General features: G+C 50.7%; 1 protein-coding gene across 8 annotated transcripts in view; it reads left to right on the top strand.

Annotated features, from left to right (window-relative positions):
• Nucleotides 1-26,805, top strand: part of Msi2 (musashi RNA binding protein 2) — a 366,811-nt gene that overhangs the window by 332,441 nt on the left and 7,565 nt on the right. For 2 of the 8 annotated variants that reach the window (XM_077800893.1, XM_077800894.1), the window contains exons 11-13: nt 4,246-4,308; nt 7,759-7,808; nt 25,548-25,702. In XM_077800893.1, coding sequence (XP_077657019.1) covers nt 4,246-4,308; nt 7,759-7,808; nt 25,548-25,655 — 221 coding nt within the window. In that variant the 3' untranslated portion in view covers nt 25,656-25,702. Of the gene's footprint in view, nt 1-4,245; nt 4,309-7,758; nt 7,809-25,493; nt 25,703-26,805 lie in introns of those variants that run through there. The other 6 variants (XM_077800891.1, XM_077800892.1, XM_077800889.1 and 3 more) reach the window with 4 other exon arrangements.

Genomic DNA, 26,805 nt, shown 5'->3' with positions numbered 1-26,805 from the left:
CCATAGCCCTAGCACCCTCCACTGGCTTGACCACCCTCAGGCCACTCTTGAAGGTCTGAGCCGGCCACCCTGGGGCAGCAGAGGCTGCCAGACCTGCAGGTGGTGCTGCCTTCTGCCTCCTTGACCCAAGCGGCAGCGACTCCCAGCCCTGACTCATTCCCTGCATCCGTGCGGCCTGACCGGCTGGTGTCAGGAAGAGTCTTCTGGGGGCAGACTCTGAGCTGGATCCTCAGTGGGACGTGGGACTGAGTCCCTGCCCCAGAAGAGTCTGTCACCCAGCAAGCGAAATAAAATATGCATATAAAAATAACTGTGCTTAGGTAAGGCAAAAACCGGCAAGTGCACAGAAGCAATAAAAAGAAATAGCAGAAGTATTATATCATATAATTCTCAAAAAAAAAAAAAAAGAACCTGAAACCCCAAAATGCCTATCGACTTCTGATCAGCAGTAAAACATCACAGCTCCATAGAGTCCATCAAAGGGTGTCATTTGCTGTGAGTGAAATGGCCACATCTCTCACGATGTCACTCGTCAGATAACCCCCAGCCCTGCAGGATGGAGGCTTGTCATCCTCTTACACAGACCTGGGCAAGGCCTGAGGTGAAGGGACTATAGAAGGGACTATCGAGGACTGAAGAGACTATATTGCAGCAGAGAGGAGTTGCTCAGCGCCCAGAGAAGTGAAGCACTGTGTCCAAGTCACACAGCGCAGCAGGGGTCAGCCAGACTTTGACACCTTCTGTTATCCCACTCGCAGGGTAGAGGAGCTTCAGGCTAGCAAGACAGGTCTTTGGGTCTGACTCCATTAACCAGACAGCCTGTCCATGCCTGAAATTCCACCGTGAGCACCTCATTTTTTTGTACCCAGGCATGTTACAAACAAGGGGAACCATCTGCATTCCTGAGTTGCAGGTAGCCAGCCTATGGCTCTAGACCTTCTGAGATTGGATCAGCAAAACGTTTTCCTCCTCTCTGTTGGGTCTACACCTGCCGGTCTGCCTGGCCCAGTTGTCATCGGGAGAGCTGAGCAGGAGACGTGCTCTCATGTGGAGCTGTGGAAATTTAGTCCTACCATAATGACATTATGACATTGGGACATTGTGAAGGATTCCAGGCCACTGCTACCAGTCAGGAACTCAGGCCCCTGTGTGCTTACAGCCATCTGAGCAAGGCATCTGCCATGGGAAGAGTCCTGTCTTGAAGATGGAGCTGATGGCTGGACAGAGATTTGATAAGCCTCAGCTTAATGCTTGTTTAAGCAGATTTGCTCCTGGGCTTTCATCTGAGCATCTTGCATATGTTAATCTTGCACTAATCGTCATATCTGAGTACAGAGAGACTAAGCAACCTGCCCAGAGTCACACAGTAGATGGCTGAGGCAGAATTTGAACCTATTTGGTTCCTAATCTGTGCTTATTTATTGTGCTCACCTGCCCCATGAGGAGCAGCCCAGTTGCCCCCATTATGGATTTGGCCGGAGAAGTTGTATGGGGGACAGACCCCCACTCCAGTCTCAGCAGCAGAGTGTGATGGTCCTCCCTACTCCAGGCCATAGGGTGCTACAGTGAGTGTGGACCCTCATGGGCCACAGACCTCTGCAACATCCCTGCCACCCTGCACAAGTGCAGTCTTCCCCCGACCGCCCCCTCCCAGGGCGGCCCTCTTCTGGCTGCCTGGGAGGAGCTTGCCCTGCCAGCCCAGGAGCATCATTTCCACCAGGACTTCCTAGAAAGGGCTTGTCCTGGAGACCAGCCGTGCCTGTCATCGCACTTCAGGGTGAAGTCACCATGCTGTATCTTGACCTCTAGGGCCCCGACACACATCCACCCCACACTCATACACACCCAGCTACACAAAACACACACCCCCATATAAACACACACACAACTCACTGAACATATATCTAGTGCACCATTCCCGCATCTGGGCTTGCTCAGCTCCCATAAATCCACCTGCCAGGTCAGGAAGAGCACCTCTGGGGCGAAGGGTGACCGGTGAGGCTGGGTGGCCTAACGGGGCAGGAGGCGGGTGGCTTGGTGCAGGATGCTGGGCTGGCACTGTCTCCTCCCTAGGAGGTTCCCATTCCCAGGGGGTAGTGGTCCAGGGCCAGTGGTCCTGGCATCTCAGAAGGAGGGGGCTGGGGTGGCGTGGCATGGTGCCCGTGGAGCTGCGGGCTGTGCTGCCAAGGGGCAGGCAGGGTGGCTCTTCACCTGCCGCCGTCCCTTCTCGCCCAGCGTCTGGCTCACCCTCCATTTGGATGGCTGTGGGGAGATTCCAGCTCTCAGTCGTGTCTGGTGCCCAGGCTCCAAGAGAAGCCTTTGTCTGAGACTATGGAGGATGGATTTCATTTATTGAATATGGCTTTTAATTCTTCCCCTTAAACTTTTTGTCCAAAATGTGCCCAACTCTGGAAAACAGGCCCTTTGTTAATAAGTCTTCTTATTGACCACACCCCAATTCCCCGGCCACCACCACCTTTTCTTACTTCTAAGGAGACGTTCTGTGTCAAGGTCCTGGTAAGAAACAGCAGAATAACTTGACCTCCCTTCCCCGTGTGCCCTGAGCCCCGAGCAGGCGCCCGGGTACACTGGGGTTGGGACCAGGAGAAAAATCTTTTTGACTTCTAACTTATGTTCCATCAGCATCCACATCCTCAGAAATCCAGATCCTGCCTGGAATACATGGGGGGAGGGCTAGGTGTGAGGAGGAGGGTCCCATCCTGGGCTCCCCCCCCCCCTGGGTTTCCTGCTGACTCTGGGGAAGGGAGCAAGCCCCCAGGCGGGTCACACAGTCTTTATGGGAGCTGGGAGAGCTGTTCCCAGCCTGGGACAACTGTGAACATTTATTTCACCTGGATCTTTCTTTTTCCCCCTTCAACAGCCCTATTACCATATTTAAATGCAAGTATGTGTCTTTTCATTGACGTTTTCAGTAGCTTAGCCTGACCTTTCTAGAGTAGCTCTCTCCCTTTTGAACTTCTTTCCCCTCAGTAGTACCATGTAGCTAGGACAGTAGTCCTAGAGTCTAGTGGGCTCCTAGTTCACTCTGTTTGGAGGGTGTCTCTCTCTCTCTCTCCTCTTTCCTCTTCTGCTCCCTGCCCTTAATGGTGCATGTCCTCCTCCCTCTTCTCCTGTAGAAATCCCCTATTGGAAAGGCGCAGTGGCTAAAGTCGAGTGGCTCTGTTGGGGGCTGTCTGTCGAGTTTGTGGCTGGCTTCTGGCACCTCATTAAAAAACCACAGCCATTGGAAATGGGTCTTGGGGTCAGGCCTCCACGTGTCTGCTTAAGGGCAGAGGAAGTTTGTCTTTATGTGTGGGAGTGGCTCTGTCTATCCCAGTGCGAGGCTGTGCGTGCACAAGCTAGTGACAGAGAGGAGCTGAGGGGAGGGGACCTGGCCTGCTGCTTCCTTCACCTGGACATTCTGTAGGCCTGCGCCTTGGCCTCCTCACTTATTCCCGTGGCCCAGTGTGTTTTTAGATAACGTGAGCCTTGACCAATAAGGACTCCAGAGACCCCCTAAGGAGCCAGCTTCATCTCACCCTGGGGCTCAGACAGAAGGGCCACATCAAAGTCCCCATAATTGCCTGGGAAGAGTGAAACACCATGCCACGGGGCTCATCTCACCTAGAGCCCGTGCGCCCCCACATCTGGCTCCGTGTGTTCACAGTCTCCTGGGACCCTTCGGGTCTGGGGCTGACACGGCTGACATAAAGTTTTGACAAGTCTAGAGTTAAGGTGGCTGAACCTCTGGAGAACAGCTGGTGTTAATCCGTCTCCTGGCCACAGTCCCTGTTCTGTCAAAAGGCTGTCCCAAGTGCCTCCTGCCTGTGGCTTCTGCTGACCACACGGCTAGGATCCCTGCAAGAGGCAGCGGGCTGGCCAGCCATGCCTAGCCAGCTCTGGACAGGCCCTAGGGGGTCACCAAGTATCTGTGCAGGGCCAGTAGGCAGCTCAGCCAGGTTCTCAAGAGAAAGTTCCTCCTCCTCTTCCTCCTCCTCCCCTTGAGGTGTTGTGTCCCTCCAGGACCAGTTTCTCTGTTGAGAAGCGAGTGAGGATCGAACACACCCAGAGCTGTTGTGCCTTCCAGAAGCCTGAGAGCCACTGACCTGTGCCCGTCCCCCTTTCCCCCAGAGCTGCCCACAAACCCCTCCCCTGTGTGCGAGCTGGATTCAGGCAGCCCTGTGAGAGGGTCTGCCCAGGGCCCTGCCGGGCCGCCTCCTGACTCTGACCCCTCCCTCTCTCCAGGCTTCCCGGCAGCAGCTTACGGACCAGTGGCGGCAGCGGCAGTGGCAGCGGCACGAGGATCAGGTAGGAAGGTGTACGGGACAGGCGGCTCCCAGGCATGCCCAGTGTGCAGGGGGAAGGTAAAGGCCCTGTTGGATCTGTGTGGCTGCGTCTGTCCAACATGCCCCTCACCACGGCCCGGGGAGGGGGTGGGGACAGGGAGGCATGGGTGAGCCTGGCCACCCAGGGCAGCTCCCACCAGGGTTCAGTCACAGTCACGAAACTGCACCGAAGGTAGACTGTTATGCTCCCTTTGGCAAAGGAAAACTGAGCTTCCTTTTGACTGTGGACCTCCTTCACCTAAGGACTGGCTTCTGGGCACCTGTGGGCTTTACTAACCTCCTTGGCTTCCTTGGGCCTCTGACCCTGCCAGGGAGGTACAGGGTTGGCCTCTGGGCCCCTGCTGCACTCAGTAAGTGGGCTTACTGCTCTGGCTAAACCCCCAGGTCCCCCGAAGGCCGATGCAGGGCCAACCCTTGAACTTGGTGAAGGAATGGAGCTGCTGTTTGCTGGAGCCCTGCTACCCCCAGACTCTTCTCAGCAAGCTCCCTGGGCTCCCAGCCGCCAAGGGAATGGAGGCCTTCTCTGCCCCAACCCTTCAGTCTCTAAATTCAACCCTTTTAAGAGATCCAGAGTCCTGCAAGTGATGTGGGAACAGTTTCCCAGTGGCTCTATGGGATCAGACCAGAGGTCCCCCTGCCCAGTGCCCTCTGCCTTCCTAAGGTGCCAGGGCTTCTGCCCTGTGCTGGGATCCCTTGTAGCCACTGTCCCCAGCCTCCCTCCACCACCCTGCTCCTCCCTAAACTGAGTAGCCATGGTCTGCAGCTGGCTCCCGGTCCCCTCTCCCTAGGCAGAGCACCCGAGCACGGGGAAGCGCTGTAGTTGGATGTAACTGGGCTCTGAGGAGGGCGGGGTGGGCAGGGCACGGGTGCTGCAAGGGGACCAGGAAATGGAGCGTTAAAAGCCTGGAGGGCAAATGCCAAGAACCCAAACCCTGGGTGATGAGAAACTGGCACAGTGAGGCCATTAGAAAAACATCAGTAAAAATCCGTTCCATGCAAACTGGCACTGCCTCGGAGCTACAAAGGATCCACTCCCCCGAATCATCCGCTGGGCTTTTGTTGGAGGGGGCCCAGGAATTCTCGGGGGGCTGCTGAGGCGCATTTGTAAGAGAGCTGGCAAGCAGCAAGTGGGCAGGCAGGTCCAGAGAGCCGGGCACCCTCCACTCCCATCTGACCTAGCAGGTCTCCAAAGGCCCCACCTGCCTCTGGCCAGTGTCCCTTCGTCCCCCCACCCCACCCCAACCCCGGGCCCCGGGGGCGGGGTGCACAGCTGCATCGTGTCTCCCTGTTCCGTTTGGTTTTTAAACTTGAGTGCTTTTTGATATCATTAAAAAAATAAAAAGCCTCGGTCCTCCCTGTGCCTGGGATGGGGGAAAGATAACAAGAACCATCTTGAGGTTTTTGAGTGTTGTTGGTTGTTGTTTCCTCGTTCAGTTTCTTTCTTTTTTTGTAACTTGGATTATGAAACTAAACTTTAACCCAAAATTAACCCTGCCTCTCTCCCCACCCCACCCTGTTCTCCTTGACTTCATGGCAAGTTTAAAGGGCAGCATGGGGTTCTTTGTGAGTCTGAGAGCGGTCTCCCCCACAGTCTGTACCCCCTTCTGTCACCCCCACCCTCTCACAGACCCCAGAGCCAGGCGGGAGTCCCACCCATCCTCTAACTCCTAACCCTCCAAGGTCATTTCCAACCACACATTTTTTTTTCCAGGATCAATGGTGTTTTATTTGTAGCCATTTCCATTGGGAGCGCAATCTCCCACAGGCCGTTCAAGGTCAGCCATGCTCATCGCTGCACTGCTAGTGAATTGTATTCAGGAGTGTGCTCCCAGACCACCTGCCCCACCCCAGCCTGAGTTAGTGCAAGGGGTAAATCCTCAACTCAAGATGCCCACCCCCAGGGTGCAGGCTTGCCCAAGAAGCTATGGGGAAGTCCCCAGCACTGCCTGGGGGTTATGGACTTGGGGTGTGCCCCGGGCAGTGGCTAGACTCCCTGCTGTGGTCAGAACCTGGGCTGACCTGCTTGTACGTAGACAGGGTACCTACCCCAGCCTCCAGCCGCACCTGTGGACCTGGAGCAGGGTAACCAAGCTGGGGAAGAAAGGCCTCTGCCCTCCTCTTTCTTTTAACACATTTTGACTATAGGGGAGCTGTCACCTTCTTGCCTCTGGAAAGTGGCCTGGACTTCAAACCTCGCATTATTAGCAAGTTACTTACCTGTGAGTGGCAAAAGCTCTCTGCTATGAATTGAGAGGAGGCCACACAGACTCTCTGGGGTAGGTGGCATCAGTCCAGGCCCTGAAGGGCTCACTGCATGCTATTGACCCAGTTCCACCTGCACCAACTCCTGTGGCCCTGCCCCACACGTCCCAACTCCTCCCCAGGGGACCCAGATGCTCCTTCAGCCTCCTGAGCAAGCGGCCTGATGATGAGAGGTCATCACAAACTCAGTGCCTGTTCAGAGAGAGTCCACTGACTGCCTCCCTGGAGCTTGGTACCATGCTAACCTAGCAGGTGACTTCAAACAGTAGCAAGTGTGGCCTCTGCTCCCCAGGGGCTCTCAGGCTTGGTTGAGGGACTGGGCCTCCTGCAGAAGGCCCCTTTTGTTTGGTTCTGTTTTTCATTTTTCTCTAGCTCCACCGTTTTGGTTTGTGTCCCCCTTCCACTCTGACTTCCTGGGGGCCCTTCCTGAGGCGGGAAGGGCTGTGGGGTGGGAGGCAGCTTTGTTTTGGCTCCGGGTGGCAACTTGTCTCTGTCAGGGCTGTGGTGTCAGGGTAGGAGGTCCGGGGGGCCCTGAGCTCTGCACCTACCTCAGCCCACTCCTCTGGGCGGACCTGCCCACCTTTGCCTAATTCCTCCAGAACGTGAGGTGCGCAGGGCTCGGGCGACCCCACCAGGGAGGTCCCTGCCGACTCCTAGATAACTTCACTATCAGTGGTCACTTTTCTTTCACCTTCACCTGGTAGTTTGAAATATCATCTTTTCTTGTGCTCAGTCAAGAGTTTGTTTGTTTATTTTGATCGTATTCATTCAGTTCCAGTGGCCCCATCATGTCCCACCCAATCCGAAATCCAGTTTGGTAAACGACTCCCCCCTCCGCCCCCGCCCAATGTGAGGGAAGTGGTTCAGATTTTCGGGCTACTTTATTTCAGGGTGACATTATGGGTGGGCCCATGTATCAATCTTAGAGCTGCTGAGCCCCCTGGCGTGCCCCCCCAACCCCATCTCCAGCCCCAGCCAGGACCCCTTACTGTACTTTATACTTGCCAGTTTATCCCAATCTAGTTACGTGAGCTCCCGATGCTGGTGGTGAGTGTGAGAAGTCATGTTTCTGTTGTCTTTTCTCTTGCTTGGTTGGGGCTGCGGTGAGAGAGTGTCTCTGAGGCATACTTTCCCGCCTCTCTTACACTAGGATCTGCACACCTCCTCTCAAACACTCTTCTGAGCACGCTCAGCGGGAAGGTTTGTCCACACCTATTAATCCTCTCTCAGTGTCCAGCTTCCTGTTAGTACCAGCTGGTTTGCATGTTTTTGCTTGTTCAGATGAAACAGTTCAAGAAACAAACTCATATCCAACTCTCGAGAAATGTCTTTTTTTGTACAATTTCGTTTTCGATTTTTTTTTTATTAGTTACAACTCCAAAACACCTGTTGTCCAGTAAAACATTTCACACCTCCCTGCCTGTTCTTAGATTGTATGTATCTGTGGGACTGACTAAATGCATGCACTGTAGTCGATGTACCGGTAGCTGTAGCTGTAGTTGTAGAACATGCATTGTTGAGTTGATATTACAGGGTCTCCAACGGCTCGGCCCAGCACAGCCGTCCGAAGGATAGCACGGGGACCAGGAAGAGAAGGGGCTCCATATTTTCAATGTTGCCAAGGGGCTTGGATCCATGTTCTCGCCATCAGCCACCACCACCTCCCCTCACGCTCCCCACTCCCCCAGTCCAGAACTGGGTCACCACCCTCACTTGTAGCCTTCCCAACTGAGATCTGTTTCGAATGGTCCAACTTCAGTGAAAGAGCATGGAACCAGGGTTGGAAGGAGTCTCCGAGTTCTTCCTTGTTCTTGTGTTCTTCGTACTGTTCTTGAACAGAGCGACGGATCTTTTCTTGTTTCTTTAGGTTCACCAGCGAGCCTCCCTGAAGGCCCTCTCTGCTCCTTGAGTTCTTTGTGAGCTCCCTCCCAGCCTTTCAGGGATACAGGTCCAGGTGGAAGCCATGTCTGTGTGGTCTGCTCCCTGGGGTGGAGGGACATGAGATATGGGGTAGGGAAGGGATTGAGAGCTCGCATCCTGCAGACGGGGCATGCATCCACAGGAGGTGGATGTTGACATTGGCTCTTAGGTTTAGTGAAGGTGAGGGAGGCCCGTGGGATGAGTGGCACAGCTTCAGGGGAAGGGCAAGTGAGGAGGGCTTGGGACATCCATAAAAGAGCCACCTGCAGTTTCCCCGTGTCTCTCCAGGACAGCCTTCTGGAAGGAGAACAGGCACAGTCCTGCAGTCTCTGCCCTCCACTCGGGGGCATGTGTCGCCAGCCATCTCACACTGTCTTTCCTGTATCTGTGGTGACAAGCCAGAAGGGAATGCCAGAGGAATCTTAGAGCTTTGGGAGGTGCCTTTCCTCTGCACAAGTTGGTGTCAAGTGAGGTAGTACTTGCCCCTTTAACTCAAGGTGGTCAGTGATCCTGACCCAAGGCTTCGGGACACAGGAGGAATCTGCACCTTTAGGGTGTAAGTCATGTATTTCAGGAGACAGAACGCAACAAAAGGTCACAGAGCCCATGAAGTCCTCAAAGAATGTGTTGAGATAGAGTGAAATGTTAGCTCCATGGAGAGAAGCCACACTGCCCTGGCTGTCACCTGCAGAGTCAGGATGCACAGGGACTGCTGGATGAGGGCACTGAGGCTCCAGGCAGAGGAATCTGGAAAGAATTCTTCTCCTGGCTTGGCCTGGGGGTTGGTGGCATGAGGGAAATGACCAGGATCATTAGTCTTCGAGGCTGCTGCAGATGCACCCCGACCTGAAGCGGGGAGCTGGTAGCAGCAGAAGACAGAGAGCGCAGCGCCCCTCCCAACTTGCCTCAATCTTCTGTGTGGCTCTGGGGAGAGGCTTTGGAAAACTCTTCCAGTTGCTGGAGGATCTGCTGCTGCTGGGGTCTATTGTAGTGCCAGCTTCAGGGTTCCCAGCTATTGCTTTCAATGAGCATTTATTGAGGATTTGCTACTCCAGGAACGAAGGGACATAAAGACAGAGAGCTGTTCTTGCCTTCAGTGGTCTGGGAACCCAGTTGTGTTCCCTAAAAGTCCCTATTGTAGGAGATGATGTGTTGTTTCTGCCTTGATAATGTCTGCTGTTGGCTTCATTTTAAGAAGGGAAATGGATACTTTTCATTTCTGAAAGTGGCTTTCCTGTACCTCATCAGCAAGAAGGGGGGATGGGAGGTGGGAACACAACCAGCCTCCCTGTGCGGGCAGCAAGCGTCCTGCCGACTGCGGTGCCAGGATGGCCCATCTGAGGGCAAGGTCACAGGGACACCCTTGAGCTAGGGTGCAGCCACATGTGTGGCCATGGAATAGAGCCAGCACAGTGGACCCGAGGAAGAGCAAATCTGTGACCATGAGGACCAGCTGGTGCAGCCATCCAGACCTACCCAAAGTCTCTTACCTGAAGAGACATCTTTCAGTCTACAGCCTTTGGTTGTGGGGAATGGCACCTTGTATCCCAGTGGGTCATTAAAATTTTCATTTCTGGGAGGGCCAGGACTTTCCACCATAAAGAGTCCAGCACTGGATTTCACTAACCCCAGTGAATTTATAATAATGTGCACAGGCACCCGCTGCTGACCTCAGCTTCATTCATTTTTCCCAGGGCTTTTGGACCAACCCTGTTCAGGATAAAATACATCAACTCCAATCAATAATTTTGTAATAGAAATACCGTGCACTTGATAAATCAACTCTAGTGCAATTAGTGACTCGCCTTGCAGCCCAGACCTAAGTATAAGTTAATCCTAAAGTGAATGGAGTAGGGGAATGTTAATGGTCTTTTAAATCAGTGGGTGACATATTCCTGCCTCCTCCCCTGAGCTCATTGGCCTTCTCCCTCACGCCAGCTCTCAGGCCCAGCTGTCCAGTCTGTGAAGCTAGGAGAGCACATTAGAGAGTGACCAGGAGACCTGCTCCTTGCACCCCACACTGGGTCAGGATATTATTGGGTCCAGGAAGTCCCAAAAGCTAGTCAGCCCCCTTACAGTTGATGAGAATCATCAAAGGACAAGCCAGGACCTATCGTGGTTCCTTATATTTCTGCAGCCACCATCACATCGGTTGCCACAGCGCTCCCCTGAGGTAGAGAGGAAGGCAGAAGTTTGGGGCTTGGTTTTACGTGAGAAAGCTGGACTGCAGAATGGTTATATAACTAAACTAGAATCACACACCTAGTGATCTGCAAAGCAAGACTTTGGTCAAGCAGAACTCTGGATTTAAACCCTGGAGAAAGTAACCCTGTGGTGGAGCTATGTTGGTTTGTGATGGACTTACCTGCTGCCCAGACACAAGCAGCAATGAAGGCCATGTTGGGAGTGCCCAACTGTCCTTGGGTTCTGGGTCAGCTGTGACTCCAGCCTAAGACCTTGCAGGCAAAGATCACAGAATGAGGCCTTGGACACATCTGCCATGGAGTTTTACTCTACCAACTATTTATCGAATGTATAACGATTATTATTACACATGGCAGGTGCTTTCCTATGCCTGATTCAAGGGTACTTTGGACTATAAGAGAAGGCCCAACTTAGTGCGATTAAATAGTTTAGGGATTTGTTTGCTGATATTCTGAAAGATCCTTAGACGAATATCCTTCATGTGTAGATTGTTCAGGGTCCTTTTTCTGTAATTCTGTAAGCTTTGCCCTCTTCCGAACTCCCATAATATCTTTATGTTGGTGTCCCTCATGGTGGCAAAATGGCTGCAGCTGTTTCTTGCATCACACTGTCCTGTCTAAAGAAGAGGTGGTCAGAGGGTTCAGAATTCTAACAAAAGTTCAGAGCTTAGTGCTGCTTGGTGAAGGCCTGGGTTACAAGAACCAATCATTGAGGGATCCATCTCCCTCTAAATTGAGTGGCTCTTACACTGTGATGGGGGATGAAATCCCAAAAGAAAACTTGTATTCTGATAAGAGGGGGAAGGGAAAATGGTGTTGAGGAGATAACCAATGGTATCTACCACAGCCAGCCCTGAAAGTTCATGGATGAATTCAAGCACTGTCCATGACCTTGAGGACCCACCAGCCGAGCTTGGAGACTAACAGGTAACCAATGACAGTATGATGCCATAGGCCCAATAACATAAACCTGTCCTATGTGCAGAAGTAGCACATAGGAGGAAGGATTAGCTTTGCTTGGGTGTCAGGGAAGGTTTCACAGGGGAGTGAACATTTCAACTGTCAGTGGACAAATGGCTCCCCAAAGGGCCAGGGGGGATAGCATATTCCAGAACAGTAGAGTGAATTTGAAGCCCAGCAAATAGTTTAATTCTGGCTGGAGACTTAAATAAAGTAAGGGAAGAGAAGCAGATATGGGCAGAGCCCACAGCAGAGAATCCTTGCTTGGTACCATGCTAAGGAGCCTGGAGAGGCCTGAAACCAGGATTTGCATGTTAGACAAGTCCTGGCAATGGTGCCCAGGGAGATTGGAGAAGCAGAATCGGAGGCTGGCAGACAAGTTAGAAATAATTCATGCACCTTATAAACACCCAATTCAGGTCAGTGTGCAAGTGGGCAGTGGGGCTTCTGCTCCTCCCCATTAGATGATTAACTCTGGCCCTTTGGCATCTGGGGTGGGATGCTGGAGAATTACATGACGTGGTCTTTCCAGAGCTCCCCGTCTTCTGAGGAAGACCAAGTACACAACTGATGTAAAAGCTACCTTGTCCTATAGGTGGGTCCCTGCAGGGCCAGGACACACAGATGGCCAGGGCACACCTTCTTCCATGCAGAAGGTGACACGTGGCATAGACATTGGAGGAATTTAGAGCGGGGGTAGAGACAACAAGGTTCTGGGACACCTTAAAAGCCAGATCAATAGGGTCACTTTGGCAGAAAAGGGAAGTCCATATTCTTGATAGGAGCGGAACCTGGGAAGGATAGAACCATGTAGGGAAGATGACCTGTGCAGCAGAACCAGATGAAACATTTTGACCCCTTTGAACCAAGGGTCCTGGGCTGGGCTTGTAACCCAGAGCAAGAGGAGAGGAGTGAGGCATTGAGAAGATAGACTGGAGAGCACTCTCTGATGGGGACTCTACCTTACTTTCCCATGAACCCCTTTTTAAAACCATAGTAGACCTTTTTAAAATGATCTTTTAAATTACTTTTTGCAATGGAACCCAGTGCCTCACACATGCTAGGAAAGTGCTCTACCACTGAGTTGCATCCTGAACCCTCCTGTAATCTGCTTGGCTTCTGCCAACAAGTTGTTATTCATTCTGTACCCATAGATCCATTGATGTTGGTTCCTTGGCTCACATAGCAGCCTCTGCCCTCGTCCTTCCTGCCAGTTCATTTCCCTCTATCTTTGTATTTGCTTCCTCAAAATCTGACTCAGACTGCCAGAAAGCCACACCTGGTTAGTCCTGCCTGGGCATCCTCTCCCTTGCTTCATGTCCTAAGTTCTTTTCTTGCTTGGTTCTTAATGACAGGTGGGGTTAGAAGTCCTCTAAAGACATTTTACATATATCTCAGGTCAGCAACAGCCTTCCCAACCCTGTAAACCATCAGTCCTCCAGGAAGCAGAGCCAGCCTAGTCCTTGTCCTTAGCATAGATAAATAATGAGTATGCAATTAGAGAATGCACAAAATGATGGGGCCCTTTGTTCCTGGATGTGTATTGATATTAATAAAAGGAGGCTGGGCCGATAGCTCTGTGGCAGAGCACTTACTCTGGCACATGTGAGGCACTGGGTTTGATCCTTAGCACCACTTAACAAGTAAAATAAAGCCATGTTGTCCATCTACAACTATAAAAGAAAGTTTTTTAAAAACTTAGTAAAAGGTCTCACTTTTCCAGTTTGGGAAGTGGGCAAATAATATTTTTGAGCTGCTGGGATTAGCTGCTGGGATTAGGTCCATCAGAGGATGGCAGAGCCATGATGATATCCACTCCATGGCATGGAATGGAGGATTCTGGCCAGCATCTTAAAATTCACACCTGCCTGGGCAGTCCTTAAAGGAAAGCTATCTTGAAAGAGGTTGATCGAATGCTAGAGACACTTCCCAGCCAATTTCAATAAAATGGTGATAATAGTAATATGTTAATAAAAGCTCACCTGTTATTTGAAAGCAAGGAGTACTATACCAAGCTCACCTGCCTTATCCCAGTTAATTCTTATAACACCACAAGTGGGCACTATCATTCCCATTCCCTTTTTATTAGACACACACACACACACACACACACACACACACTGGCAATGGGGATTAAACCCTAGTGTATGCTAGCATTGAACTACACCTTCACCCCCCTCCCTGCTTTTTTAAAAATTTTGTGACAGGGTTTCACTGTTGCTAAAGCCACCTCAAACTTAATGATTCTCTTGCTTCAACCTCCCAGGTTGCTGGGATTACAGGCATTTGCCACCATGCCCAACTCCCATTCCCATTTTAAAGATTAAAACTGCAGCTTAGAGAAGATAGTATCTTATCTGAGGTAGCAGAGATAGGATAGGATTTGAGCCTCAGCCTGTCTCAAACACTATCAGCAGATGCTCTGCTGTACCAGCCCAGCAATGCCTGAACAAGACTGCAACTTTAAAACTGCACAGAAAAAAAAAAAAAAAACCTACAGCTGCTCCCAATTCTTAATATCTTTAGGAGAGAACCCCAAATCATTTACAAGTGGCTTCAAAAGGCATTATAGGTATTTTTTGCACCCGCTTCTATTATTGCAGACTTAATGCCATGATTCTGCCTGTCTTTATTTGGCTGACATTTCTGGTCTGACTTCTGGTCCCTGAATCTTTTCAGGCCAATGGCAGCCAGTGGAGGTCCAGAGGAGGCGTGGTTGAGTAAGAGGGAGCTTAAGGAATTATTTGAAGGGAACCTTATAAACTAAAAACAAGGCCAAAGGAAGTTAGCCACAACCTAAAAGAAACCAGGGGGTGGAACCTGGGAGGGACTCTCTGGGAAGACAGACGTTATCCGCAGGGAAGAGTCAACATCCCCTTAGATACAGCTGCGAGGGCTGCATCTGGAGGGTCGCTGGGAAACACAGCCCAGCCCTAGCGCTGGGAAGCGATTGGCTGCCCAGTTGCTGGGGCTTTGCTTTGGGCCAATGGTGGAGAAAGGGGCGGGTCCACAGGAGGGTGCAGCGGGCTCCTCAGCCAATCATTCTGCAGGGAGGCTGGATTCCTGATACCATGGTAACAGCAAGCACGGGTTCATTTGTTTTGTAGATGAGTAATTACTACACAATTAGAGAAAGCTAAAAATAAAGGGGCCCTTTGTTCCTGGCTACTTATTAATATTAATAAAATGGTCTGTCCAGGTCTGTGATAAACAATGCAAACCTGGGTGCCTGTGGTAAAGGCTAACGTGGCTGAGAAAAGCTGCCCAGCCCAGCTTCCCTGTGCATTTCCCAGCCTGGTTCCCCAGCTCTGTTTCCTCCTCTTTCTGGAAGTTATTTCTGAAATTAACCTGGAGAGGATGGACTTTTTCCTGAATTTGGGGAGAAGAGCTTAGCATCACAGACTCACACAGGATCTGCAATGCCCTGGAATCAAGGGGTCAGTAAGGCACAGACCCAGGCCACACCCTCTTCCAAAGAAAAGACCCGAAGTACAGCAGCAAAACCAGATAACATGGACCAATGTTGGAGGAAGCCCCTAACCAATTTTGCTATTATGTTCCTGCCACGTTTTTCTTCTGGCTGTTGTCTATTGAGCTCTCCAAGTTTCATTCGATAGTCTTTTAAACACCTTCCACTGAAGTAGCTCCCAGCCTTTTCTCCCTGCCCACTTGTCTTGTAAAATGCATTCAGTTCAGGTTGGGAGTGACATGCTTGGGATTAGCCTATGTTTAGGGATTGTCTCCACTATCCATGCCCTGACCTTCAAGGTCCAAACAGCTGAGAGGTTTCTCTTCCTTACAACCCTTCCCCCTCCTAGGGAGAGAGGTTGCCTTGTAGATTAATCCAATAAGGATGAAAAATGGCTTTAAAAAAAAAAGCAGGCTGCATAAGTGCAGAGAAAAAGAAGAAAAAGTTGGGACATTTCAACTCTACAGCTCTGTATTGCTGCTGTTTCCAAAGCTTCCAATTTCTTGTCCTTGAGGGTAAATGACAGTGGTTTAAGATCTGAGAGGAGGTAGTGGGGAGAAAGCCATGAGCTTTCAAGTGATAGGAAACTTGGTGGGGATGCACTTGAACATGGTCATGCATTGTTTAATATACAAGGAAATGGGAGGGACTGAATATTTCCAGAATTGTGTGTATTGCTTTTAAAATCTATTGTCAGATTTCCATCGTTAATTGCAGTTGATTGAAACTTTTAGGGTTTGGCTCTCATTAGTAACAGTGGACCTGTTAGCTGAGCAACGAGCACATGTCTGTAATCTCAGCCACTTGGGAGTTTGAGGGAGGAGGATTATAAGTTTAGGCCAGCCTCAGTAAATTAGCAAGATCCTGTCTCAAAATAAAACATAAAAAAAGGTGGGGATGTCACTCAGTGGTAGAGCACTACCATTGGATTCAATCTCTAGTACCCATAAAGTGGGGAGTGGGGGGAATGGGCCTGTTAATAGTTGGTGATGAGCAGATCAGCCCTGAGATTGGAGTCAGTGCAATAGTTCTGAATTTTGCTTCATGTTAGAATCACCTGAGGAGTTTTTTTTTTTTTTTTTTTAATTTCCCTGTATCCAGGCCACACTGCAAAGCCATCAAATCAGAATCCGTCAGGGTGGACCCCAGGCAAGTGTAGTGTGTAACCACAGGCTCAAGTGCCACCTGGTTCTTGCTGAAGATAGAGCTTCACATCATCTCTGTGACTGTCACTGGCACCCCAGCCTCTTCTAACAGCAGGCAGGAGAGACCTCCTGCCTGGGTCTAGGATCTCTAGCCCACGGTCTTGGGCCCAGGGCTCTCCCACCTATCATGGGTATTCACAGTAGGGCCAGGAAGACCACTGTCCAGGATGAGCTAAGGTATCTTTTTTCTTATGTGACTTCCCTGCTTGTCTTTGGGGACAGGCCTACCCTGGCTGAAATTAGCAGCATTGTACACATAGAACAAGCAGCCTGATACAACCAGGCCTCCTTGACTGTCTGACAAATGGGGCCTTTTGGTAAGGTCGGAGTTTGTTTGTTATTAAAGACCTAATTAGAAACATGAGAGGGAGCTGAATGGCTCCATGCTTGGCTAATTAGTGACATGTATGCACCCGCTTTGAACTTCAAGGACACAGAGCTATTAGCGCTTACATCAAAAATGGATTAAACTCCTGTGCCTTTATAATCATTAAAGACGGGCTGCTCAAGTGGAAAGCCTTTTGTACAGGTCCTCAAGGGGCTGTCCCCTGGGCATCCTCCCCACCCTACCCCCTGGCTACTGGAGCCCAGGGCAGTGAGTTGCTGTTGGTTATGACTTTCCAGACTGGCATCCTTTGAAACCACAGCTTCTAGTACATGCTGATCAGTCTTAGGGTATTCCAGCTCCCCACTGGACTTGCCCTCAGCAGAGTGGAGTGGTCTTTTGACATTTGAGATCAGCCCTCTGGGTGCCCACTGGGTCCAGGCACTTTCAGGGAGGGGAGCAGGAGTCCAGGCTAGTCCAGGGCTTAACATTCCCTCTCACAGTGCCCTTGCCCATCAGTACTGACCTGGTGCTGCTTTGTACTCTGAAGCTCATTGATCCTAGGGATATGACACAATGCAGGTCAGGTCTAGTCCTCAGGAGAGATAAGTCCCCTTTCACATTTGGCATATACTACCCAACTTTGGAGAGTCCCCAGTCTGATGGGGAACACATCTGCACTACCATGGAGCTCCCAGTTTGAAAAGGGTACAAGGCCCAAGCCCACTTCAAGGTTGTCCACACAAGGGTTGAGAAGTTGATTTCCTTGCCTTCAAATTTGCCATTTCTCTGGAGCAAAGAAAGATCCAACTGAACAGAAGAAATGTGTCCAACCGTGATCCCAGGAGGGACAGCTCCCTCCCTGTGTAACACAGTTGCCTTCACGTTAGAGCTGGGTGCAGGCCTGTCTGAGACACTGGGTGGCACTGGATATGTTCCCTAGCTGCTCAAACCCTGGCTTTCCTTCTTTAACACACAGCTAATAAAGCCCAGCTTATAAGTTAGGTGAATGAAAAAAAAACAATGGTGGGAAGAACCTACCAACAGGAACACGGAAGTGCCCAGTAAGTCTCAGTTGTCACTGCAGCGTGGCATCCTCTGAAGCCACAGCTTCTAGAAGATGAGTGCTTCTTGTCTCGTTCACTTTCACCTCTCTTGTCCCCTGCCCCATGCTTCTTAACAGCTACAGGGTGACATCTGATTCTTATATAGTACTTCATCATGATGGAGAATACATGAGGCCCAACTCCTAAGCCTGTCGTCCTGGCCTTGGATTTCATAGTATTTTAATGTATTTGTCGTACAGAAAATGTGTGCAAGACACAAGCAAGGATCTGACCCCTCTGGTGGGGACAGGGATGTGGCATTAAGAGTGGGAAATACTGAGCACAGAGAAGATGGCTGGGGACACATGGGGCAAAGCCAGACTCATTTCTTTTTGAAAGTTAGAGAGATGAGAAAGGCAGTCACCAGATCAAAGCAAGGGACATTCTCCTAATTGAAGTAGGACTGACTCAGAGCCACCAGACTGTTCAAGAGAGAGGAGGGAGTTGTTTCCAGACACCATGCTCCCTATTTCCTTCTGCTTCTCAGGGCCCAGGGGCCTGGGTGTGGAAGCACAGGCTCTGGGTCACCTCAGGTGACATGCCCACCCATTGGATGGCTTAATGCCACAGGACGAGGGTGCTGTGGTCTCTGCCGGGTCTCCTTGTCTGCTGCTCCTTGCAGGTTCTGACCAGTGTAGGCTTGGACTCTCAAGTCAATTAGCCTAGGGAAAAACGTAGCAGGTGTTCATGTTAAAACCACACCCACTTCAACCGAACCATAAATGTTTGTCAGATAGTTCACACAGAAGGGCAAGCTCTTGTGCCAGTGCCAGTCACAGGCTCCATGATGCTCAGGCACCAGCAGGGCCTTGTTCCCTTTCCCTTCCCAGGGCCTTTTCCTTCTAGAACCCTGTAGACAAACTGAGCCCTAGGTCCCCTGGGGGCTAAGAGAAGCAAGAACTTGAGTTTGACTCCAGAAATATCTTTCTTTGCCCTCTTGATTAAAAGGCCTGGTTTCTTTGACTACTAGGCCCAGGTCCACTGAAGGATGCTGCATTCCCAGGATTTATACCATCCACAGATAACCTCCATCTTCCCCTCACCCACCTTCCCAGCCAGCCCACCCAGAACCCACTCAGCATGTTCTTTGTGAGCTTGAGACACACTCACAGACCCTGACCAGAGCCGATAACGAAAAAGCATCAAGCTGTAAAGAAAAGGTTGAATCTCAATATTAAGTGCATCGTCCTGACCACAAAGCCTTCCCCAGATGGGTCCATTCTGCTCTGAATGTAGTGAGAATCCCCCCAGCTTTATGATCACTGTGTTGTAGGAGGGCTTTAGAATCCACTGATAGTGAAGTTAGCTCTTGAGGGTTGGGTGAGGTGTGACTTCACCAGAAGCTAAGATCTTCCTACAAAAGAATTAGCCAGCAAGTCTTAGGTTCACTACTTGAGACCTGCTGACATTGATTGGCAGGCATCAACACCAACCACAGTGGTCTGAACTGGGCTAAATTTTAAGAAAACAAGTGGGAAACTGCGGTTGGTTGGCATTATTGTAACCACATTTGGACCAGCACACAACTGCCCTGTCAGCATGTGAAAGGGCAGATTCTCACCACGTGTCCCACGAAGCATGCAGATGAGCCAGGCATCAATGGGTACACCACAACTGGCATGATATTCTCACCAGGCTGAGTTTGCTGTTCTCTGTAACATGTCCTGTTCACATATGGAGACCATGGAAAAGTCATACCAGCACCTTGCTCTCTTAACCACCACCACCACCTCCCCATTTGAAAGTATTCTTCCCTCTCTCGGCTGAAATTGCCTGAATTTCAGCAGAGCTTTAAAAATATGTTGTGGATAAAATTGATTGTCCCTGCATCTGGGCCCCTGAACTGATTTGATTTTAATTTAGCATGTCCTACCGTTTCCCCGGGTTGGACAAATTGCTGGCCTTCACTGTCTGTCTCTCCTACCTTCAGGCTAAGCTCTGAAAGGAAAGCTGGAGCCAAGGACCCCTGGGACATACTGGTTGGGCAGACTTCTGCTTTGCTCTGCATGAGACCCTCTGGGATCACATACAACCGAGTGTTGTCCTTCCCTTACGGGTTTATCTTTCCTTGTTGACCCTTGCCATTTGCCCATCTGCCTTCAGAGGATGCAGTAAGGAGACGACACTGTGGCCTCTCCAGCTCTGTTCCCCGGGAAGGTCTGGGGCTGTTTAGCAGCCATTTTTCAGAGCCTTCAAGGAGTGGCTGATTATTGAGAGGGACTTATGAAGGTCTCTGCTACCAGCCTCCACCAGGCTCTGTGGACACAGCATCTACTGAGTGTCCAGTGTTGTAGGGGAATAGAGGAGGAGCAGTCTTGCTCCAGAGACCATGCCATCTGATCAAGGAACCTGCCTGGTCCTGCAAGAACCTTGACAACTCCATAGCCCACCTTGGGAATTCCTTGCTAACAAGGAGACAGTCCTGCCACTGTGGAGTTTCAGGCCAAGGTAAATATAGAAGCACAATGTAGACAAGATGAAGGCCAAGGTGAGTGTTGGAGGGGGGGCATGATTTAATTAGTTTCTTCAATTTCTCTAAAACAAACAAAATCCCTAAAAATCCAGTTTGATGGATTAACATGACCCCTGCCTTCTGAGAGTGTCACACAGACTTATGACCATACCTGCACTCAGTTACCCATTCCATTGGGAGCTGGGGGTCAGGAACAGGGGCCATGACACCAATCAGCCCAGACTCCCTTCTGCTTCACTCAGAAATGCAGAGTGCCATTAACTTTGTTGTGGTAGCACGTTCCCTTCTGCCCTGGACCTAGAGAGGTTGGGTTCTCCGTTGCAGTGGCTTCGACCTGAGCAGCTGCATCTGGCTGGGCAGGGAAGAGGTTCTGTCCTAGAAAAGTGCCAGGGGTCACCAGGGTCCCCTGCCTGAAATGAAACCTGGCAGTCATGGATGATTCACAAAGCAAATGACTGGAATGTCTTGAGGGTGGCCATGCCCTTTGGGGAAATGTGAGACCCACCAAACCAGGAGCCTGGCCTAGGGCTGGAACTCAGTAGACCCCTGGCTTGTCACAGATATGTGGGCTGAGCTCATCTGAAGAGGATTTTGTCACAGTAGCTTTCTCTGGATCATTCATAGTCCGGTTTTCAGGTCTTAGCACCAGAGGTACCTTAACAGGGGTACCCCCCCAGGATCCTTGACTGTAGCTTTTTGCCTAAGATATTTAAGAAGGATATAGAAATGTCTAGACTTCCACACCGTTCCTAGACCTAAGCGAAGCTGTTCTGACTCCCACCACTTCCCTACCCTTGAGAGTAACTTCACTCTCAATCCAGCCCCTTCTAACCACAGGTAGGCAGAGAGCCACTTGCAGACTCTACACGCATCTCCCCCGGCTCTTTTTAACCCTGGGGGAAGGGACCCACAAGTTTCAGTCTAGCACTGTTGAGTTTCTGAGCCTACAGCACCCATCTCTGTTAAGGTCTCCAGGATAAGATTCTTGGGCTTTCCTGGGTCAGCCATCAGGGCATTTCCTTGGTGGACAGGAAGCCCCTCCTTCTGGTCCCTGTAAGATGCCTCCACCTTTCACTCAAGTGCATTTCCTCTTGCTGTCCTCAGTGAGATTTAGTGTCCTTGCTTCCTGTCTCCCTCCCCCACCCCTGTAGTCCTTCCTTCAGGTCCAAGATGATTATATGCATGAAGTGGATGAATTGGATCTTTTTGTAAATCACCTCCTGATTTGTATGGCAAGTGAATTGCATTTTCCTATATCAGATTTTCCTAAATCTGCATATGGCACCTGCCTTGCTGGGCTCTGCATACACAACTATCTCAAAAATGAGAGTATTTGTTTTAAACTTGACAAGTCACAGAGCACTTTCTCTTCTTCACTCTCGAAGCAGCCCAGCGTCAGGCTGAATAAGGCAAACTTCACTCACATTACAAACAGTGGCATGGGCTGGAGGGCCTTGGACCAAGGCATACAGCTGGAAAGTCGGGGCCAGGGTCACACACAGGTCTTCTGACTCCAAGTCCAGTGCCCCCTTTCTCTACACTGTAGCCACCTCCTGAAGGTACTGCCTGGACTGGGAAAGCCCAGAGGATGCTGGGTGGTAGAGGTGTGGGGTTCAGAAGGAACTAGCCCAGGATTAGGCTGTTGCTATGGACACTGCCCAGAGCCCATGATGGAGGAATGAGCCCCCAAACGACCAGCCTGGTGTAAGGCTTGTCCCAAGCCACTTAACACTCACAGCTTATATTGCAGAAATGCCAAGGTATTTGCAAGACATTGCCCTCTTCTGGGACAGGCATTATAATATCCAGTTTATCAATCTCAACACTGTTTATTCAACAATATTTGCTTCTTCCCTATATATACACACACACCATAGCAGAGCAGTGGACAAGGTGCCCTTGACCATTAAGAGTGTTGTTCTGTCCTCTTTCTAACCTGATCCTAGTATATAGGACCAATTCTAGCCACGTGCCTGGAGGAAGGTGCCCTCCACCTAGGACACTGAGGATTGACTGGAGAGTGGCTTCCGCAGAAAGCACCTTCACGGCAGATGCTGCTCAGTGGCAGGCCTGCCCCCTGTCTCTCTCGGCTCCCCAGGAGAGGGGGTCCTCAGATGACCCCCTTTACCATATAGCCAGCCAGTGTTCGATACGTGAAATGACACTGACTTCCCGAAAGAAGAAAATCGCATTGTCCCTGATGCTTCCCCCATCTGACAGCAGGCACAGTCCTGACAAGTTTATGTGCTCAGTGTCCATCCTCATTCTGTCCTGCCAGCCAGAGCCGTTGTTTTTTGACTCTTCCCAAAGATGCCTGGATTTTCAGATGGCTTGACTGGGAACTTGAGCATGCTCCCTGGAGCATGGTTCTTCTGCCACAGAGAGACAGAGGCAGGTGGTGACTGCGGAGCTTGGAGACATCTCTCCTGGGTGCTTGCTCAGCCCTTGAGGGTGCAGTTTCCACTGCCCCTGGAGGAGACCCGCCCACAGCTAGCATTGATAGCCTGCCCATTGCGCCCTCTGGTGGGGACCCAGTGGCCCAGGCTCCCGCCCCTGGCTGAGGAATATTTGCAAGGTGACTTTGGGCTGGGGCTCAGGCATTGTGATGAGCAAGTGCATAATAAAATGGGACTTGGGGGTTTAAAAGCTGCATTCTAATACAGCGCCTTCTCCACGGTGATTTTAGTGTCATTTGATGGAAGATGACTGAGCAGGGAGGGGTGATCCAGACCTAAGATGAGCTGCTCATTATGAAATTCCCTTCAGGCCGACTCCTAGATGCCAGGTCTCTGTGCACACAGGTTACCTTCTGAGCTTCTGCAGGCGGGCATCTCTGGACAGTAGTCCTTCCATGGCCATGCTGTGTCCTGTCTCCAAGGCTCCTTACTCTGGCTGGATTAGTATCTAGGGCCCTTTTCCTGCCAGAAGGAGTCAGCACCAAAACCTTCCTCCTCCCCACCCCCTAGACAGGTGTTCCTGCCCAGCATCTTCCTGGATCTGCATCCCACCGGAGGTGAAAATGTTCCCCTTCATCTCACACTGTGCCTCCCCAAGCCCACCCCACCCTCCAACCCTAAGACAGAACAGGGAGTTTGCTCTTTGTAGAGGGAGGGGTACCAATGCCCGGGAAACCAGAAGTCCACTGTCTGAGGGCTGCGGGGGAGGTGTTCTACCAAGATAATACCGCCGTTTGAATATCTCGGCTTGATATTTGCCTTCGTGAGTGAGACGGGCCAAATGTTATCTGCAAGTTTAATCTTCTATATTCAAACATCCCAGTCCCCTTTGTCTTCCAGCACATTCCCAAATAAGCCATTCACTTGCTCTAAGCTATAATTCTTTTTCTCCTTCTCTCTAACCTCTTCTCTCCATCAGCCTGTTTGTTCATTTATGGGCTGCAGCTTCAGGGGCTCACCTTGGGGCTTCCAGAGGCAACAGTTTCTATTTTCTCTGCTGAGTCCGGAGCCAGGCTCAGCTTGGTTTGGTCTCCTTTGTGTCTTCAAGTCCCCACTTGGTCTTTTGCCAGCCTGGCAGTGAGGGGGTATCATCAGTCTCTTCCCACACCTGTGACAAGTGGGTGACAATCGATCCACTTGTAGCTTCTTCAAAGCCCCAGGAGAAGTGAGGGCCTCTGCACAGGCCCCAAGGCAAGAGCGACTCTGCTGTCCACTTCAGATGCTCTTTCCTTTCTGCCCTGGAAGGCAGCTGTCATGGACAGAGGGGATGCCGAGGGAGGTAGAAGGGACGTCTAGGTGTGTGATGCTGAGACCGGCCACTCCTACCAGACTATTGCCCCGAAGCGGCCAGCCCCAGACTCACCATGAGGTTGAAATGAGAACTTAACTTTTACCATTAAAAAGAGTTTGTGATTCTTTTGTTTTGTTTTATTCCATTTTGGAAAAGAAAATGAAGTTTAAACTACTAAAGGGAAAAGATAAAATTAATCTGGTCGATAGACTGTGCCCCTCTTTGGGAAGGGCATGATGGGATTCGGGGGAGACAGACCAAGGAGCCTGAGGAAGCATCACGCTCTGCCTCCCCCCACCCCCAACCCCCATTCCCAGACACAACCTGCCACTCTCCAGGTGTGTGGGTGTCAGGTCGGTCCTCTGTCACAAAGGTGCATTCCAGGCTTTCTTTTTCTCAGTGTGGAGCTTATACCTGAGGATAACTAACAGAGCAGGCATTTCGGACAGATAAGCTTTAGCTGTAAATTGGTTTAGTTGGTATGCTGCATTCATACTTCTTTGTCTTTTTTGTTGTTGTTGTTTAAACAAAAGGGAAAAAAAAGGTTTAAATCCCCCCTTTCCTTCTCCTGCAGGAGGTGAGTGTGTGGGTGTCCTGTAGGACCTTTGGCTCCACCCCAGCTTTAGCCCAACCTTCAGGTTACCATCCCCACCCCATCCCCTCCCTCCATCCCCTGCTCTCCACCCCAAAAGGGAACCCTCTGTCGCCATCATTACCGTTACGTTAAGATGCCCGAACTCTCCATGACATAACCCATCCTCCGACCACTTCAGTATTAATGACTTTCATGCAGGGATCTAAATGGGAGGGGTGGGAAAGGAGGGAGTAGCCAGTGGGGAGGGGGAGCGGGTGGGGGAGGGATGCAGAATGGAGATCTTTTTTTTTTCCTTTAAACAAATTTGTCATTTAATGGATCCAAAAGAAAAGAAAGAAAAATGAAACATACACACAAAAAAATTTTTTAAAAATCCCCTCCCCAAAGATTTTTTTTTCCTAGACACAAATTGCTTTGTTTCCTGTCACGTTTTAATATCAATATTAACACAATGTGTAGTCTAAAACTAGTTCCTTTGTAGTTTGCATGGGATGTGAATGCTGTCTCAACGTGCCCAAATCTAGAAGACTGCATGAGCGTCAATTCAGATGTGAAAAAAAAAAATCTCTCTCTCTCTCTCTTTCTCTCTCCTCCATATATATCTCTATTTCTATTGTGATAATTTGGTGGGCAGTGAAGCACCTCCGGTTGGTTGCCGTAGTGTGTTGAATGATCGTTTTTTTCTTCTCTATTTTTGGAGCTCCAAGCTTCTTAGTAGTAGCCTGGGCTGAGTATTCTTGAGTCCCTGCTCATGTTTTCGCATGGCCTTGGTTGAGTGTTAGAAGTTGGGCCTCAGCTGTTTTTCTCGAGTGTTTGGCTTGTAATGATCGGTGCATGCCTGGCTTCTGGCCTCATACCCAGCTCTATTCTCTGCACACCAGTCCTGAATAGCTACAGTGCTCAACCGAATTTTGGCGCGCCCGCTTCCCCGGCAGGCTCCAACCCGGCGCGGCCCGGAGGCTTCCCGGGGGCCAACAGCCCAGGACCTGTCGCCGATCTCTATGGCCCTGCCAGCCAGGACTCCGGAGTGGGGAATTACATAAGCGCGGCCAGCCCACAGCCGGGCTCGGGCTTCGGCCACGGCATAGCTGTAAGTACCTGCCTTCCTGCCCTCCTGCCTCCTGCTACCTGACCAACTCCTAGCAGCCCATGAGTTAGGGGCAGAGGAGAGGACAGTGGGTCCCCATCAACGGTCACGCCAGCTACTGAAGGCTGACACTGCTCTGTCTAGGCATATACCAAGGACCTCCTAAGTGGCCCTGTGATGAACTAGAACGTATGTGAGCAGTTCAGATTCATGTCACCACTCCGTCACTTTTAGCCCTTGCGACCTTGAGCCACTTATATAACCCCGTGAGCCTCAACGTACCTGGCTGCAGAACAAGAATAGTTTACCTCCCTCCAAACAGTGGGTGAGAATGAGCAGAAACACCCGCACATAGTAGGTCCTCAGTGTCAAGCCACCCCCTCCCATCAGGGGTAGTCATCTTAGTCAGCAGAGTCCCCGACTGATGTCCATTGGCAGCTCTGGTACCTGGGAGGTGGTGTGAGGGGCGAGCCCCCTCCCAGGCCATTTCTTTTGCTAACATTTCTTACAGTTTCCAGGTTCCAAGTAAGTTCCCATTTGCGTTCTTTAGCTGTGGCCCCCCGAAGGCCAGATGCATTTGATATTTGTAATGCTCTGTGGTTCTATAATCTGACTAATCCAGGCAATGGAAATTTGCTTAACAGATTTGCATGCTGTTTTCAGATTGTATTGTTCTTCTCCCTCCTGGTGTGTGAGCATGAATGTGCCTGAGCCCCACTTGCTCGCTTCCCCTTCCATTTTGGAAACAGAAAACTGGCCAACCCCTGCCCTAGCCCACCTCGGCATTTTGGAGGCAGTTTGGTTTTGAGCTGAGATGGCAGTGACTGCTGTCCCAGGTCACGTCCCTGTCAGACTTCACGTGTGGGAGAGAGCGGGCAAGCTTTGCCTTAAGGGCTACGCTGGGGAGAACAGAGCCTGTGCAGACAGTCTGGGGCACCAGGACGGCCCCATCCATACCCCCGTGCATTATACTTGTGCATACACAATCATACACACATTTTTCTCTCCCCATCTCTCTCTTTCTTGCACACACACACTCATCTGCCAGTCCTATCTGTGCTGCCTGGGTGCTTGTTCAGTTTCACTCCCAAGACAGTATCACTTGA

Source organism: Urocitellus parryii, chromosome 7 (genome assembly GCF_045843805.1).
Source record: "Urocitellus parryii isolate mUroPar1 chromosome 7, mUroPar1.hap1, whole genome shotgun sequence".
Taxonomy (NCBI): domain Eukaryota; kingdom Metazoa; phylum Chordata; class Mammalia; order Rodentia; family Sciuridae; genus Urocitellus; species Urocitellus parryii.
Note: the sequence above shows the minus strand (reverse complement) of the source record. Positions and strands in the feature narration are given on the sequence as shown.